The 19,216-nt window shown below is 38.6% G+C and overlaps 1 protein-coding gene across 1 annotated transcript in view; it reads left to right on the top strand.

The window, feature by feature from the left end:
- LOC120920504 overlaps positions 1–17,600 on the top strand; it is a 36,193-nt gene extending 18,593 nt beyond the window's left edge. The window contains exons 4-6 of the mRNA XM_040332621.1: positions 11,150–11,296; positions 15,275–15,309; positions 16,074–17,600. Of these exons, the coding sequence (XP_040188555.1) occupies positions 11,150–11,296; positions 15,275–15,309; positions 16,074–16,100 (209 nt within the window). The 3' untranslated portion in view covers positions 16,101–17,600. The remainder of the gene's footprint in view (positions 1–11,149; positions 11,297–15,274; positions 15,310–16,073) is intronic.
- The last annotated feature ends 1,616 nt before the right edge of the window (positions 17,601–19,216 follow it).

Genomic DNA, 19,216 nt, shown 5'->3' with positions numbered 1-19,216 from the left:
TAATGAACTTAGGCCAATATGTATTCTGTTACATATTTTTGGTAAAAAAATCACAGTAAGCATATATTGATTACGTCTACAAACTATGAGATCTTTTTTTTTTACTAGTAATGGCAATGATCAGCAACTTATAGCAGGACTGCGATATTGTGGTGAACAGTCGGACACTAACTGACACTTTTGACACTTTTTGGGGGACCAGTGGCACTAATATAGTGATCATTGCTAAAAAATATGCACTGTCACTGTACTAATGACACTGGCTGGGAAAGGATTAACATCAGGGGTGATCAAAGGGTTAAATATGTGCATAACTTTGGCGTTTTCTAACTTTGGGGGAGGTGCTTGTACTAGGGACACAGGGTCCATGCCTTCTGTCCTGTTCACCATTTTCCTCATACCGAAGGATCGGCAGGTGCCGGCGGACATCGAGTCCACAGTACCTGCCGATCAGCGGGGTCACAGGCAGCGCGTGCACGCTCCAGTCCTGGAAGTGTCAGATTATGTACTAGGTACATGATCTGGTGCAGAGCGGTGCCCTGCCACAGTATATCTATGGTGGGCGGTCAGCAAGTGGTTAAAATACATGTGAAACCAAAATCTTTTTTTTTTTTATAAAGTTGTGAAGGATTAGAAAACATTTTACAACCAGGACTCTGTATTTCAGACAATTGTTTTCACATACAGAAAGCGAGAGGAAATCTGCAATAGGAACACACACAAAAATAAAAATCTAAAGAGGTTTTAGCCTTCCTCTATTTCACAAAAAAAATAAAATAATAATAGACATGTGGGGGAAAGTGATAGCCACGCTAAAAAAACAGTGACTAACTTGATAAAAATTATTAAACCAATAACTTAATGATTATTAGCATCCAAATCATTGAATGAAACAATAACTATATGGTGAAAAGCAAAAAATCAAACCCTGATGAATTGAAGAAAAACAAACACAGTGAAGTGTCCAGTGGTCAAATTACTTCAAGGTATATAAATAGTCTGTAATCACACACATATTTTTAGAAGATCTTCAAATTAGTGCCTGATCCACCACCACCAACAGTGCACCGAACACCGACTGAAATGTACGCTTACCAAAAAGCAAGTGTTTTAGGCTTGCGGCTAAACCCAGCCAGGGCCTTTTCCGGGATTCCCGAGATCTCAGCTCCAAGATGACCAGGAAGATAAATTAATCTTATGCCTCTAAACTGAACAAATAAACAGAATTTATTGAAACCATACCATCATCACCCTGCTATTCCAGGAAGATGAAGGCAATAACTGGAAGAACATGACCGTGCAGCAATCATACATAGAACTCGGATATCACCCAAAAAATGAGAGAGGAACTTTCCATAGTGTGAACCCGGTGTGTAACATTTAAGTAGTTAAAAACACACTTACAGTGTGGAAGATAAAAGAACAGCAAAACAGTAGCCGGCCAGCATTCGCTCAGAGACACAGAGATGCAATGATGTCAGTACGTCAAGTCCACCCGATGCACGTTTCACCATAAAATAAAGTCGTCCTGGGGTACGGGCGTCGCACTGACGTATCGCGTTAAATACACATACCAATAAACCAAGCCTCGATGTGGATCATAACTGAAAACACTTCATTGGCTGCGCGGGAAACTGGCAAAAAACAAAAACGCCATATTAGAACTTGGCTGAACACTTACAAGGAAAAAACAGTAATCAATATGGCATAAAAAAAAAACATATTAAAAGCATATATATGAAAAATGGAAAAAAGGAGAGAGAAAACCTGTGTAATTGCTAATATAAGGATGAGAACAATAGTCTATAGAATATAGTAATATATAAAAAAGGGGATGGAAATACCAAAAATATTGAGTAAAAACCAGATTTGGTATTCTGACCCAGTAGATTTAATAAATGTTATAACTTTTTTTAATAGACCCATGTTATATAATACAGAAAAAATATCAAAAACCTGTATTTTAAAAATATAATAAAAAAATAAATAAAAATCAAAAACTAGTTAGTAATTTAGGACCACAAACCATTATGGTCCAGACTGAAGGAACCATTGATGGTTAACTTCCTTCAGAAATAAAATAAAAATTGGATGAAGGGAATTAAACAATATTGCAAGGCAAATAATTGCCTCTCTTACCCCCTCGCCTAGAGGCGATTCAGTTTGCATGTGTAGCGCTATACAAGTCATTCATTCACACCAGAAGTGTTTTTATTGCTGACCCACAGCGAGTTTACACCAAAAATGATAAAATAAAATTCAAAGGCATGCGAACATTAGTTTGGAAACCATTTAAGAATTGTCTATAAACGCGTTCACGTCCACATCTACATGTAAACCAAATGATGTGTAGCATTTTATTTTGTGTATCCAGGAAATTTCAAGCCTAGAAATGCTTCTCACAAGGGAGCTGCCTCTCCACTTATCTATAGCTAAAAACATAGTCATAGAAGGATCCTTATTGTGGGCCAGAAGATACTGTTTGGAAACTGAGTAATTTGGAAAGCCGTTTTTGATATTGGCAATGTGCTTGTTAAGGCGTACAGAGAGGGGTTGCTTAGTTCTGCCCACATATTGGAGCCCACAAGGGCACTGCAGTAAATAAACGACCCCCTCCATAGAGCATGTGATGAATGGCTCGATTTCAAAATCTTTTAATGTTGTTAATGAAACAAATTTTTGGGTACACCTATGTGTACACCCACTTAATGAACAAATTCAACCCCTCCTATACTGGTAAAAAAACAGTTAGATTTTCAGAGAAACCTCTCTTAATAACTAGGGGGTTCATGACCCCTGGTGCCAGTCTGTTCTTAAGTGAGGAAGCTCCTCTATAGATGACCTGAGGCATATCCGGTAAAACAGTATGCAATACTGGATCATTATTTATATTACATAGTTACATAGTTAGTCAGGTTGAAAAAAGACACAAGTCCATCCAGTTCAACCACAAAAAAATAAACAAACAAAATAAAAAACACAGTACAATCCCATATACCCAACTCCATACCCACAGTTGATCGAGAGGAAGGCAAAAAAAAACAGCAGAGCATGATCCAATTTGCTACAGCAGGGGAAAAAATTCCTTCCTGATCCCCCGAGAGGCAATGGGATTTACCCTGGGTCAACTTTACCTACAAATCTTAGTACTCAGTTATATTATGTACATTTAGGAAAGAATCCAGGCCTTTCTTAAAGCAATCTACTGAGCTGGCCAGAACCACGTCTGGAGGCAGTCTGTTCCACATTTTCACAGCTCTTACTGTGAAGAAACCTTTCCATATATATATTATATTTATATTATATTTATAATACAAATATACTGACTTTTTGAGATAGAATTGAGCCAAAACTCATGGTGACAACTATCTGTAGGGGTATGGTATGAGATTTTCAAGGTGCTCGTTGAATCATTAAATTTAGGATAACTTTGTGCATACAAGAACATTTTTGAAAAATACATATACTGTTAAAACATCAAATTTTATTATACAAAAACAGAAAAACATTTAAAAAGAATAGGAGAGAGAGCACATTACACCAGTGCCCTATTTCCTTAAATGTCCTATGCTGACAGTTCTACAGGTTTCACCTGGTTAAGGCTTCTTCAGGGACACACGTACATTATTGAATCTACAAATTACGGAAAATAAACATAAACATATATCCATACAAACAGCAACCGAGGAGAGAAACTCACCTCATATTAAATCATCGCTGTATACCAGCACAATCTAGTATGAATTTGAAATATTTAATATATTTAAATAACAAGAAAGAAAATACAAAAAATTATTGTTTCACAGAAAAACTGGACTAGTACCTCCGAGTGTTCGGGAGACCTCTCCTAGAGCTACAGTGTGCCCCTCCCCTAAGGGCGGGGGACACTGGTTGTAATGTACCGGGGCAACCTCAACATTCACGTCACACGTGTGTTACAAAGAAAAAGATCCTAACAGGAAAAAGATAGTTTTAACTTCAATTGTAAAGAGTTTAGAGTGTTAATATAAAAAAAAGATAAAATATGATTGTATGAACATGTAATAAATATAATAGATATTACATACTTTACTATTTAATATTAATTTATACTTTTATTGTTACAACCTATCAACTTATTAAACTTAATATGTTACAATAGGATAGTATATATTATATAGTTCTTATGGATCTATTCTTACTAATAATAACACTTACATGTGCATGAAGCATAAAGCTAGAGCTCTTGGGAGCCTGAAGTGCACAGCATACTCAGATAGTATAGCTGGAGTAAAATAGTTAACACTCATATTTGGTGTGTTTTAAGATCAGCTTAAAAGCTACAACATATAAAAAAGCAAAGAAAGAAAAATCAGTCACAGATTGTTAACTGCTATACTTTTAAACTCATGCAAACATTTCCCTTATTACCTTGAAGTTCATATGCAGGTTTCTAAAATAAAAACAAGTCCATAAAGTCCTCAAGAGAAAGGGAAGTATAAAAAATATAATAATGATTAATATGGGTAGGCCTGAACCAGTCTCACACATTCCAAAAAGTCCATAGGCATTACAATTATAGATGGTCTTATACATGCCATATGGCATTTTACCTCTTAAACGCTGTGCCTCCAAACTGGCTCCCCAAGCTGACCCCGTGGCGACTCAAGATGCCAAATGGGTCTTTATAGACATGTGCGTTCCCATTCGTAACAAATGGATTTTCGTACAAATTTGTTAGTTTTCGTACATTCGTATCAATTCGAACATCCGAAAAGCTGAAAGAACCAAAATACGAAAATTATTGAAGTATGAATAAGCAAAATGACGAACAAGCGAAAATACAAACGTATGATTGGACAATCTTACTAAAATACGAAACACCGAAAAAGCAAAAGAACGAAAATGACATCTATAATGAACGATTTGCATTCCGTATTTTAAATCCTTTGTCTGTTCGTATTTTCATTCATATGTTCGTATTTTCATTTGTGTGTTTTGTAAATCCGTTTCTTTGTCTGTTCGTAAATTTGTGTACTTGTATCGTTCTTTCGAATGGGCACTGGGCAGTGTAGTTAGTGAGTGATTACTTAATATCTTAGCCAATCAGCGTATCTCTTTTGTGCTTTGTCACATTGTACAGTGTAAAGCCTCGTACACACGATCGGACTTCAAACAAACTTTTCCGTGAATTTTTGTCTGAAGGGAGTTGGCCGGACTTTTGAAACCGAAAAAGTTAGTCCGATAGAGCGTGTACACGGTCGGATTTTTTGGAAAACGCTAATTTTGACGTTTGTTGGCAAAAAGTCAGACCGTGTGTACGGGGCTTAAGAGAAAGTATATCTTAATATGGATTAGCGGCGTGTTGCTATGTATTTACAAAAGTGCAAAATTACGAATCCATTAAACGAAAATTATTATCTAACAAAATTACGAATTTCGAATTCAGTATAAACGAAAATAAAACTGTTACGAAAATACGAACGGGTCCGAATAGGAAAACTTGCATCTTACGAAATACGAACGGATCCGAATAGGAAAACTTGAGTCTTACGAAATTACGGAACGAGACGAAACGGAACAAAAAAATATGAATTTTTTTGTTGTGCAGACGAAACGGAACAAAAAAATATGAAAATTTCTGTTCTGCACATGTCTAGGTCTTTATATTACCTGTGTGCGATAGACAGGCACATACGTGTGATGTCACAGCATCAATCACGTGACTGATGGCGTGGGAGATGGAGTGTCCTTATCTAAACATCCATCCATTTGCACATGCACATAGCATGGCAGTGACGTAAAGCATAACACCATTGTGTCACTCAGGGTGGTGAGTACACAGGACCGCCTACTAACTGGTAATAGGCGGACCGAGGACCAATTAGAACGCCAGCACAAAACATTTATCGAAAGGGGCCAAAGCCCCAGGTGGATTAAACAAAGAGGCATTTGAAAGCCCTGAATGTACATAGTCTGTAGAGACTAATCTAGTGTCTTTAACCACTTAAAGCCCCGGACCATTATGCAGCTTAAAGACCAGAGCACTTTTTGCGATTCTGCACTGCATCGCTTTAACTGACAATTGCGCGGTCGTGTGACGTGGCTTCCAAACAAAATCAGCGTCTTTTTTTCCCCACAAATAGAGCTTTGTTTTGGTGGTATTTGATCACCTCTGCGTTTTTTTTTTTTTGCACTATAAACAAAAATAAAGCAAACATTTTGAATTTTTTTTTTATATTTTTTACTTTTTGCTATAATAAATATCCCCAAAAAATATATAAAAAAACATTTTATTCCTCAGTTTAGGCTGATACGTATTCTTCTACTAATTTTTGGTAAAATAAAAATCGCAATAAGCGTTTATTGATTGGTTTGCGCAAAATTTATAGCGTCTACCAAATAGGGGATAGTTGTATTGCATTTTTATTAATAATTTTTTTTATTGTAATGGCGGCGATCAGCGTTTTTTATCGCGACATTATAGCGGACACATCAGACACTTTTGACACTATTTTGGGACCATTGTCAATTTTACAGCGAACAGTTCTATAAAAATGCACTGGTTACTGTAAAAAAAAAAAACTGGCAGTGAAGGGGTTAACCAGGAGCAGGCGCTGTAGGGGTTAAGTGTGCCCTAATGTGTGATTCTTACTGTGGGGGGTGTGGCTGGGTGTGTGACATCACTGATCGTCGTTCCCTATGACAGGGAACAGACGATCAGTGACAGGCTCACTAGGAAGCACGGGGAAAGGGTTGTTTATGCTTACCTCTCCCTGTTCTACCTCTCTGTGACCCAATCGTGGGACACCAGCGGCGATCGGGTCCGCTGTTCACGCAGGGACAGTCACGGAGAAGAGGACCGGGTTGCGAGCGCGCCACCGGTGGCGGGCTCGCGACCCACGACTGGGATATTAAAGGGGACGTACATGTACGCCCTTGTGCCCAGCCGTGCCATTTTGTCGACGTATATCGTCGGGTGGCGATCCTCAAGCGGTTAATGGGGTTGGAGAGCATATAGCACTTGAGGTTAAGCTTCTGTATACATTTATGCACATCCATATAGGTCTCAAACTTGTTGAGCCCACATAGAGGTGCAATTTTGAGACCTTTATCGAGCATTCTCTGAATCGCTCAAAGTTTAGAGATAATTATTAAAATCCCTGCCCCAGCTATGTTTTTTTTTTCTTTTTTGTTCGTACCCTTCCCCTTCCTCCAATTCCTCTCTTTGGTCTACAGGACGCTTGATGCCCTGACCGGGCCTGTGAAAGCCCCACTGATAGGGGTCCCGGCTAAGTTGGCCAGAACTTGCATATTCTAAAGCACTCCCATTCATGGAGCCTTGGGCCATGGGGAGGCCACTATTACTTCTCATATGATAGGAGGCAGTATTTCTTGGATCAAAATCTACTGGTGAGCAATTCAAATCCTGTAGTAGAATTTACCCAAAGTTCCAACTTATCCGGAATTACTTTGCATTTAAACGAATGGAACTTAATGAATTAAAAAATAAATCAATATTAAAAACATTTTATTATTATTAATTAGTTCCGTTCCATCAGTCTTGATGCGGCATTCGTTAGGAAAGGAAATTACAATACCTACAATTTGATAGTTAGTTATTATTAGTTAGTTAATTATTTAGAATTTTCGGATTTTCTTTCTTATTTTCGGGTGTTCGAATTTACAAATTTTTGAATTTACAAAATTATGAATTTTCGAATTTACTAAATTATGAATTTCGAATTTTTGAATTTACGAATGTTCGAATTTACGAATTGCAATCATAACAAATGACCCGGAAAAAATGAAACAAAAAAAAATAACGAATAAAATGAAAAACAAATTTTTCAACAGTGCACATGTCTAAAAAATAATGGTGTTGTCTTCCCCTTCCCCATTCTATCCCAATTTTTTTTAAATACTGTAAATCTAAATTTAAAACTACCCTTGTAGTGGGGCTCACTCTGCAACTGCAAGGTTAAATACTAATTTAAAACAAAGCAGTTTTACTTTACTTACCTTACTCCTTATACCCCCCCCCCCCCCCCGGCAGTCAATGCTCTCCTCTTACCTTCAATTCAATGAGTTGTGGCTAAACCTCAACATCCTCACTTACAATATTGGACTCATGGTTTTGCATTGTACCTGATGATGCCAGAGTGCGACCAATGGACAGAGTATCAAAGAGACGAAGATTCAAGGACAGTTGCATGGAGAGGATGGAGTCTGCGGGAGCATGGGGATAAGGTAAGTAAAAAAGCATTAAAAGGCACCCTAGACAAAAAAAGCATTTAACCCTTGAAGTGTGAAGGTAGCCCCATTGCAAGGGTAAGTTTGTGTACAGTAGTGTACAGTAGCTATAAAGTATTGTGATTTGAGATGGTTTCCAATTAAGAACTTGGAACATACCTATATCTTCCCTGACAGTTGAACTTGGGTGTAAATGCCAGCAACCACTGATAAAATATAAATGAAAATTGAGTCTGTGCTTGTAAAAATTTATATTGTAGTTGGCTATATATATTTAACCAAAGTATCTATTATTCATGGTGCAAGCAAAGTATTTAAAATAAAACAAATACGTGGTCGTTTTGGATAGATTTGGGAAGAGTATAAATGCTTCTGTTCAATTTGTATTACTGTTTGTGATCCAGTTGGTAAGTTTTAACATCACGTCATGTCCCTGTGACTGCACGGGGAACAGGAAAACACAAAACAGTCCCATAAGAAACAGGAATGCCCCCAATGAGGATAACAAATTATAATTATAAATCTTGCAAAGGTAGCTAGTAGAAGTAAGCTAAATTTAACTGGACCTGTTCTGTGATGTGGACGACCTTTCGCTACCCACCAAGTAACTTTCCACAGAACTAAGGAAGCCACTTCGATAAGTCCTAAAAATGCCTTCAACATTACAGAACAAGTCCAATTGAAATTGACTACCTAGCTATAATCTGACCCTTTATGAGAAGTAGAAAAAAACCTTCACAGCCATTATGACTAACATTTTAAGGATGGTATGCTAAAGGCAAACAAGCTGTTGATTTTGCAAAATAGCTTTCCCCAGAACTTAATGAATGTAGTGAAATTTGACTTTGAAAAGAACACCCGATTATGTGCAAGGAAAATGGAAAAATAAAATAAAACATTTTGCTTGCACATGACCGGATGAGGAAAGTCAGAAGAACTCCACCATTCATAAAGCTATGAGGAAAATGTCCTTGCAAAGTAAATAGCCATTTTGCCTATAGTAAATGAGCTCCTTTATCTTTTCCCTACTTTGCACAAGCAAAAACGAGATTCACTTTACACTGTTGTGTTTTATATGTATATCTCCAAAATATAATTAAATTAAATATGTTCCACTTTTTTGCTAAAAGTGTTTAAGTGTTTATTTAAAACCCATTTATAAACTTTATTTTTCAATATGTTTATACTGTTTTGTCAAATTAAAGTACTGTGTATATACCGAATACATAGTGCACATACATACTGTACCCTATGCCTTCAGGCTGCCCCTCTCAACCTCTTCTAACATGAAAGAACCCTTGAAATAATTTTCTGGTCTTAGAGAACAATTGTAATAATTACTATAGCTACAGCTCATGGTACACTAGTTTGGAAGTCAGTGGGAAACATGGACTTTACATTTGTGGTCAGTTGGAAGCATTTCCCCCCTCACAGATTGCTAAAAAGATCTTTAGTGTCGGTGGGAAACTCGCCTTCTTTCATGTTAGAAGAGGTTGAAACCTCAAAAGGAACCTTAGAGTTCCACAGAACCCTGTTTGAGAGAAGCTTCCCTTGGGTCATGTTTATAAAATGGTAAGTGACTGGCTCTGTGACTATTTTCTAGTTATACCCTACTGAATGGCTAGCCCAGTCATTGCAGATATCTGGCACATTTGCTATCTGTGTGATCACCTGATTCAAATAATTTGCAGCATATCTGGATTTACTATTCTGAGAATAGAAATTCAGGGCACAGTTATATTTGTCTTATGTATAGTGGGTATTACAGCCATAGGTCCCCATATGGGTTTGGACGTGGGTAATTGTCAACTTTATTATGTGTTCCTATTCAGAAATGGCCCAATGTACTTTAAAAATAAGAATATTGGGCTAGATTCACAAATAATTACGGCGGTGTAATGTATCCCCTTTACATTACTCCGCTGCAAGTTTTCATCGTAAGTGCTTGATTCACAAAGCACTTGCGTGTAAACTTGCGGCGGCCTAGCGTAAAGCCTAATTCAAATGGGGCGTGTACCATTTAAATTAGGCGCGTTCCCGCGCCGAACGTTCTGCGCATGCTCCATTAGGAAATTTCCCGCCGTGCTTTGCGCAAAATTACGGCGCCTCGACGTGTTTTTTGAACGATGACGTGCGTTACGTCCTTTCGTATTCCCAGACGTCTTACGCCAAAAAAAATTGAAATTTGACGCGGGAACGACAGCCATACTTTAACATGGCTGGTCTAAATCTAAGCCATGAAATAGCAGGCTTAAGTTTGCGACGGGAAAAAACGACTAGCGACGACGTAAGAGAATGCGACGAAAGCGCGTACCTTTGTGGATCGCCGTAAACAGCTAATTTGCATACCCAACGCGGAAAACGACAAAACGGCAAACTCCACCCAGCAGTCGCCGAAGTATTGCATCCTAAGATCCGAAGGCGTACGAAGCCGTACGCCTGTCGGATCTTAGCCAAAAGCCGTCGTATCTTTGTTTGTGAATTACAAATAAAGATACGACGCAGCAAATTTATCAGCAGATACTCCGGCATACTTTTTCTGTGAATCTGGCCCATTGTTCTTAAACCCTAATTGGGTATGTTAGGTTCTGCTTTTAGGAACTGACAATGATTTTCACTATCATGGTGGTGAACGGCCAGCAAATGTACATAATTCTAAGCCCTTCAAATTGCCATATTTACCTGCTATCCATAAATATGCTGTTTTATGTAAAAACAGTATATTTTTGACCTTTATATTTTTAAATAGATTTGTGCTGATAAATATGGCAATCTTGTCACTTATACCTCTAACTTATGTTTTTTTTTTAAATATTTTTTTGTATGCTAATCCAAAAACTCTTTAAACGCATTGGTGTTGTAGTGCATCATCTATAGCACTGAACTTCACTAACCTCATCCGTCTTTACTTTTCAAGATGATCAAAATGACCAAAGTCAGTGTTATATTGTCCTGTATGTGGGATTAGGCTTTGCGGTCCTTCTCCTAGTGATACATCAGATCATCCTTGCCAAAAGACGGGGAAGCGTGTGTAAAAAGCATCCAAACAAGCAGACTCGTCCTGGTAAGTTTATACCAAATATTGATAGTAAATTACCTAAATGTATCTTTATGCAGTCACCGAGACTAATGTAACTTGTTAAAAAAGTGCCTATTTTCTCACCATACTCAGATGCAGGTAGAGGCTCCTTTATTTCCTTTTCCCACCAACTCCCTAAATGCCGAACATGCTCAGTGGTTTCTCTGCTTCAGATCCAGGAAATACCCAATTTCCTCTCAGTAGATCAGGAAGGAGATTTTTCCCCTGCTGCAGCAAATTGGATCAAGCTTTTCTGTTTTTTTTGCCTTCCTCTGGATCAACTATGGGTATGGGATTATATATATGGAAATGTATGATTCCCCCCCCCCCCTTTTATTGGTTGAACTAGATGGACTTGTGTCTTTTTTCAACCTGACTAATTATGCCTCCCTCTTTCAGCAGAGTTAGCTGGGCAAGGGATATGCAGCCAGATAATAGGCCCTCCACTGTCAGAACTGGCATGCGGGCAGCTGGGCAGGAGCCTAATAGCACCCAGCTTCTCCAGAAGACCCACTTACTGTGGGGAGCACCTCAATTGCTACCAAAATCATCTAGTTTCAGTATCATTGGGCCTTGGACCCTTCTAGCTGTTTACCTGTTTTCCTAAACCATGTACTTCACTGAGAGGGATGCTTTTTTAGAAGGAAAACCACAAGTATATTTTTTGTGTTTTGAACTGATTTACTGAAGTTGTGATTTCTAGTTATACTCCGTGTAAATAAATACAAACACACAAAGTTGACTTTATGCACACATTTAGCACCCCCTTCGTCCAAGCTATCACTTATCCCTAACAGTTGTCCCCCTATCACATAAGCCTTCATTTCCTCTAACCTTTTAATGTCTGCAAGGTAGACAGATAGAATAGTGTAATGATTCTGTTAAAAAACGAGTAAATTCCTATTAAATTCCTTCATCTATATCACCTCCGGCATTCTAGTTTCTGTTCTCTCATTCACTTCCTGGTTTGCGGCGCTCGTTCATGTAAGAACTACATCTCCCAGTATGCATTGCGGTACGCCCAGTAATTCACACCTCCTTGAAGTCTCTAATACGTAGAGTGCGTCCTGCCGCACAGATGTAGTTCCCAGGAGGGGGCAAGCACGTCACTGACCACCAAAGTAAAGCCTCCCTTTACGGTGGTGAGTAACAATCAGACAAGCAGGAAGTGAACAGAGAAGAAATAGAGCAACTTCTGAGCAAAAACGAACAATGAGGAAGTGAAAAGAGGAATGTCTGCATGTAAAGGATGCTTATTATGAAAAAAATAAAATTCCTTTACAACCCCTTTAACACCTAACCTAAAATACCCCATAAAAATGAAGTCTACGTACAGCCAAAATGTTTTCATTTCATTTAACCACTTAAGCCCGGACCATTTTGTAGCTAAATAGACCAGGCCACTTTTTGCGATTCAGCACTGCGTCGCTTTAACTGACAATTGCACGGTCGTGCAACGTGGCTCCCTAAAAAAATTGGTGTCCTTTTTTTTCCCACAAATAGAGCTTTCTTTTGGTGGAATTTGATCACCTCTGCAGTTTTTATTCTTTGCGCTATAAACAAAAATAGAGCGACAATTTTGAAAAAAATGCAATGTTTTTTTTACTTTTTGCTATAATAAATATCCCCCAAAAATATATATAAAACATTTTTTTCCCTCAGTTTAGGCCAATACAAATTCTTCAACATGTTTTTGGTAAAAAAAAAAAAAAAAATCGCAATAAGCGTTTAATGATCGGTTTGTGCAAAAGTTATAGCGTATACAAAATAGGGAATAGTTTTATGGCATTTTTATTGATATTTTTTTACTAGTAATGGCGGCGATCAGCGATTTTTATCATGACTGCGAAATTATGGCGAACACATCGGACACTTTTGACACATTTTTGGGACCATTGTCATTTTTACAGCGATCAGTGCTATAAAAATGCACTGATTACTGTGAAAATGACACTGGCGATGAAGGGGTAAACCACTAGGTGGCGCTCTATGGGTTAAGTGTGCCCTTGTGTGTGATTCTTACTGGAGGGGGTGTGGCCTGGCATGACACGTCACTGATCGTCATTCCCTATGACAGGGAACTGACGATCACTGACACTGCCACTAGGAAGAACGGGGAAAGATTTGTTTACACATACCTCTCCCCATTCTTCAGCTCTGTGACCCGATCACGGTACACCGACGGCGATCAGGTCCCGCGGACGCGGTCACGAAGCTCAGGAGCGGCGTAGATCATTGTGCGGTGGTCCTTAAAGCAGGGTTCCAACCACAATTAGCATTTTTTAAATGTATGTCCATTCATCATGCGTTTTTATAATATAAATCTGGTCGCTTACTATTTTACAATCCGCCGCCGCTCCGCATAGTTATTCAAAAAACATAGTTTATAAAAGTATGTCCACACTGTTGTCATTTTGCTTGTGAGCATTGTGAAGCCCACAAGCACTTACTTCCTGGAAGTCTTGGATGGGGAGTGTTAATTGGGTAGCGCACTGCATCCTGGGAAATGATGACATGCATTTCCCAGGAGCATTAGAGGGAGATGATGTCAGAATCCTAGGTGATTCCAAAGGCAGATTTTGTGGGACCGCATAGCAACATGCATTTCCAGATGAGTAAAACATTTTTTTTTGGTCTAATGAGCACAATAATAAAAACATTTTGGGATGGAAACTCCACTTTAAGCGGTTAAACAACTGTCTCCAGAACAAGTTTCCTCATTAGATTTTTTTTCTTCAACTCCTGTGACAACTTAGAAATGTTGGATATTTCATTGCCTTCTGCACCTTGTCACCATGAAAATTGGAGAGAGTGAATCTTCCCCATGAGGCTATATTATAAAATACCCAACATAGATTCCACCCCAAGCTTTAATCCAGAGCCATAACCATTCACAATACCCAAATGTTTGAGTCAACAGCTTATTAGGTTAATATAGTATTTACCTTATGTTCTGTAAGTGTCCACATCTCAGTAAAGCTCCTGGTATGCCCTCAGTGTGAGCATATCATTGGCAGTTGACACCCTGTATTGTATGCTCCTTCAATATGCAAAGTGTGAGAAAAATGCTTTTGATCTTGACTATTTAACACTTGAGATACCAGTCCTTTAATTTCAGAACTTAAAGTGTAAGTTCACCTTTACAGAAAATCTATAAGGTGGACTTACACTGGACCCCCTTCCTCATCTTGCTGACCTGGAGTCCCATGATTACCCGCTGTGAGACATTGGATCAGTGCTTTACCGGTCCAGGGATTCCATGTGACCTAATGAGTGCTCAGTCAGCCACACAGCACTGAACTGTGGGGGGATAGGAAAGAGTCGTGTGTCACACGCTCCTCCCATATCTGGAAACACCAAATGTTTTTTTTTTGGGGGGGGGGAATTAAATTGGATTTTGAAATATAATGCAAGGTCTTATGATATCAGGCCTCTCCCATCTTATGTAGCCACATAATAGTGTAAAAAAACTGGGAACCAAGGCTAGAAAATATACCCAATTTACAGCTGGCTTCTGCACTGTCAAGAGTGACTTTGCAATCCTTCCTACAAGGTCCTTGGAAACCCAAATATGCAGAATCTCAAACAATGCTTCAATACAGTGAGGAGATTTGGTACTCCCAGAATCTTGCAAGAAAAATCGTGACATCACCCTTACCTAGGCACCACAGGTAGCTGGGTGGGAGGAAGGTAAGTATGTTTCCTTTTTTTAAAAGGCCTAAAACATTCACACAACAATTGGATTTGGGGGTTGGGGCTGATATAATAAGCATACCTTGCATTTTAGTGCAAGTTCTACTTTAAGTGAATATAAGGGTGCACTGTATAATAGAGAGTGAGCACCTAGACCAGATTATTTTTTACTAAATATGATTGTAGAAAGATGGAAACGATGCTTGTAAGGTTCTATACTTACATATTATGACTTATTTAACTAAGGCTACTATTTATTTTTGTCTCTAGAGCGAGCAGTGAGATTTCGTCCAGAGGATGAGATGGTAAGTCAAGAAGCATCTCTAAATTTAGGTGACCAAATTTTTTATTTGAAATTCGGGGGAACCCTATTGTCCATGTCCACTTTGAATGGGGTGGGACAGTGGCAAGGCAACAACAAGGTCAATAGCGGGACACAGCATGCTGTGTCGAATGGTGAGTTTGACCAAATTGTGCTGACTGTGAGAGGGTTTTAAAGGGGTATGTTAAATAAAACCCGAGCCCACTCTGCTCTAGGTCGAGTGCATTAAGTACAGAGTTCAGGGGTTAGAAGTGCCTAAGGCAGATTACCTTCCAAACAAAAATTTCCGTACCATCCCTGCTCCCCTTTGCCTGGCAATGCTTATTTACCAACACACATGTCTACAAGGAAGGACGAGGCAGCATCTACTTCATGCCATATTTGAAATAGCTTAAAGATATTTAAAGTAGGGACCAAATTAGGGATACTTGGCATGTGTTGACAGCATCATCAAATCAGGGACTGTGCCCAGAAACTGGTGATTTCTGGTTACCCTACTCTAAATGGTATTAATTTACTAAGCAGAAAAACTGAGCTGGCATCTCAATACTTTTTGTTCGTTTTTCTTTTTCTGACTTTCTTTACCCCCCCCCCCTTTATTCTGTGTGTCTTTTTACACTAGCTCCTTTTTCTTTCTTGCTCTCTCTCCTCTACCTCCCTTTCTTTCTCTACCAGAAAGAACATGAACATAAGTCTACTGCACACCGTTTGGCACATTAGTTATATTTTGCTGTGTTTATTTTGCAGGTCACTTATGCTCCTGTAAAAGGATAATCAACCACTTGAAGCCTCTAGAAGTTCCTTTGGGGCTGCAGGGCTTCATTTTTTGAGAATTCTCGTTCTTTTAACTGCTCAAAAGTGACAAATTTTGAAGAAATTCAACCTCCAAATTCAATCTACTCTAACAAGCTGGAAGTAAGGATAATGTTTACTCATCAGGTGTAAAAGTCAAAAACTGGAAAACCTATGAAAGAACTAAGAAGCATTTTGTATGGTAGACGTTTAAATGGTAACCACTTTTGTACCCAGAAGATGCTAGATCCTGATGAGGAAGCGCTGTTCTGAAGTAATGCCCAGTGGAAATGACCCGGCAATAGGGCAAAGCAGAGGAAACTGAAAGCCGGTATAAATCTGGGTGCCTGCACATCATACTTGTTAGAAGCCTTTACAATCTCTGTAAAGAATGCAGCTTGGTCCCCTCACTGCCCCTAGCTTGTGGTTGGCTAGTAAGGGAGCATCACCAAACTGATAACCTTGTCAGCGTATGTACATTCGCCAAACCTGATGGGCCCATAGCCAATTTCTTTTCTAGTTCTATAAAATGGAGGATTACAAGAACCCGCTGATTACCAAGTCATAGACTCTTACAGTAGTTATATTACAAAATTTGAAAAACTGCATTTAATGGCGTTTTTATGACCGCCTAGGGTGTAAAGCTTTTATAAAAAATGTACAACAAATATATATTTTTCAAGTGATAAAATTGCATAACATACATCTACAACATTGCTAGTGTGTGTTTATTTGGTTAGATGTGTGGTCAATTGGACTATATGTATTATATTTTACAGGATTTACAGAACCTTTGCAATCTATTTTAACCTTTTTTTTTGTTTGTTTTTTTCCATACATGTTTATCATGCCATTACAGTTTAAGAAGTTGTACCAGTCATGATAGATTGAATATTACATTACAATATTACCAAGAAATTTTGAATACATTTTTTTATTGCATTCTAAAATGTACATTATAATAACATTTCAAAACATTTTTGCTCCCCAAGCTCATTATCCAGCTAATATGTGTAATTGTATTTCTCTGTTTGCTATAGTCTACAGAGAATCTATTACCACAGATCCCTTTAGGTTTAATTAGCCGTATCAAGAAAACCAAGACTAGAACTTTGAGAAGGGACAAAAATAAATAAAAAGGAAAGCCAGACATAGTTATTATTCTATATTCTTTGCATTTTATAACTTATGGTATAGTTCTTCCACTGCAACTTTGGCAATCAAAGCCTAACAAGTGTTCTAACTCTTCCCTTTCTCTAAATTGAAAAACAAATCTTTGTCTTTAGATACATTTTAATTATTTTTAACCTTGATCAAGATGTGGCTTGACCCCTCAAATGTATGGGTCATGTTCAAAATAAAGGGTAAAACTTCAAGGTAGGGGAACCAAAGCTTCATAACTGCTAATGGAGACTTTACCATAAGGCTCCATGCACACTGGAAGCTAAAAAAAAGCTATAAGAAACACCAGTAGCTTTGTAGGGAGCCTTTCAAAGTTTTTTAGCGTTTTTGCAATAGCGTTTATTAGCTTTTTTCATTGTAGCGTTTTTTCAGATTTGTTTTTTCTCAATGGATAAATAAATGCTAAAAAACGCTGACAAGCTGCGTTCTTGACCGTTTATTAGCATTTTTCGGCGTTTTGCATTTTTTTGCTTTTTTTCTGCCGAAAAACCGCACTTTGAACGCGATTTTCGGGCGTTCAGAAAAAAGCCCATAATCTCCACTGCCCATTAATGCTAAAAAACGTCCATGTGTGCATGGACACATAGGCTAACATAGAGTGCAGTTTATGGGCTTCAGTGTGCATGAAGCCTTAAGCCTCGTACACAGATGAAAACGGGACCGTTGTCTTAGGTTAACCGATGAAGCTGACTGATGGTCCGTCGCGCCTACACACCATCAGTTAAAAAAACAATCGTGTCAGAATGCGGTGACGTAAAACACAACGATGTGCTGAAAAAAACGAAGTTCAATGCTTCCAAGCATGCGTCGACTTGATTCTGAGCATGCGCGGATTCTTAACCGATGGTTTTGCATACTATCGGTTAGAAATCCATCGGTTAAATTTTAAAGCAAGTTTGCTTTTTTTAACCGAAGGTTAAATAACCTATGGCGCCCACACACGATCGGTTTGAACTGATGAAAATGGTCCATCAGACCGTTTTCATCGGTTTAACCTATCGTGTGTATGCGGCCTTAGAGTGCTTGTAAAAGCAGAAGGTTTTCTGCATGCAGCTCCCCTAAATACATACATAAGCCCAATCTCAATCCAGCAATTCTGTACGAGAGCCGAGGCTCTCTCAACTCTCTCCCTCCTCATTGGCTCATATAGCAGTGGGAGCCATTGGCTCTTGCTGCTGTCAATCACAGCCAGTAACGAGGGAGAGGTTGGTCTGAGCCCTGCTCTTTGTGTCTTATGGACACACAGAGTGGAGCTCAGGAGCAGGCAATCATGAGTTCCTTTATAGAAAGAGGCTTGCTATGGGAGCACTTGGTGGAGGGGAGGAGCCAGGAGCGCCAGTGGGGGACCCCAGAAAAACATTGCACAGAGCAGTGAAGTATTACATGTTTTAAAAAACAAAACAAAAAAAAACAAGCATTTGCAAATTATTTTAATATATAAATGGAGCCGGTGGTTATTTATTGCACCTTTTAAATATTAAACTGTATAATAGGTTTGAGTTCAAAAACCTTTTAAAAGAGTCCCTCTTTCAGGATGATGAATCATGTTTTTTTTTTTCAGTTAATGATATTGGCATTCCTATTATGTTTTGCACATGGTGGGTAGTGCCAATGCCAAGTATATAGTGTCTGCCCTGTAAATGGCCATTAGTGATATATAGCTTCACTATATTAGATACCACAACTGATGAAGAAATGTATATTGAAGTTCCCTGCAACAGCATTTACATTTTCTTTATTTGTGGACCATATTTACCAAAAAACAGTAAGAGGGGAGCAACAGATAATTATTATTGTCAGGAACTGGGTCACCTGCTAATGCTATGCTTCCCAGAACAGAAAGTTGTAGTTCCAGTGTCCACCAGTGGGTGTCTCCCAGAAGCCAGCAGTTTCTAATAATCAGTCTCCACCTGATG

Source organism: Rana temporaria, chromosome 13 (genome assembly GCF_905171775.1).
Source record: "Rana temporaria chromosome 13, aRanTem1.1, whole genome shotgun sequence".
NCBI lineage: Eukaryota > Metazoa > Chordata > Amphibia > Anura > Ranidae > Rana > Rana temporaria.
This window is presented reverse-complemented; position numbering and strand designations above follow the sequence as displayed.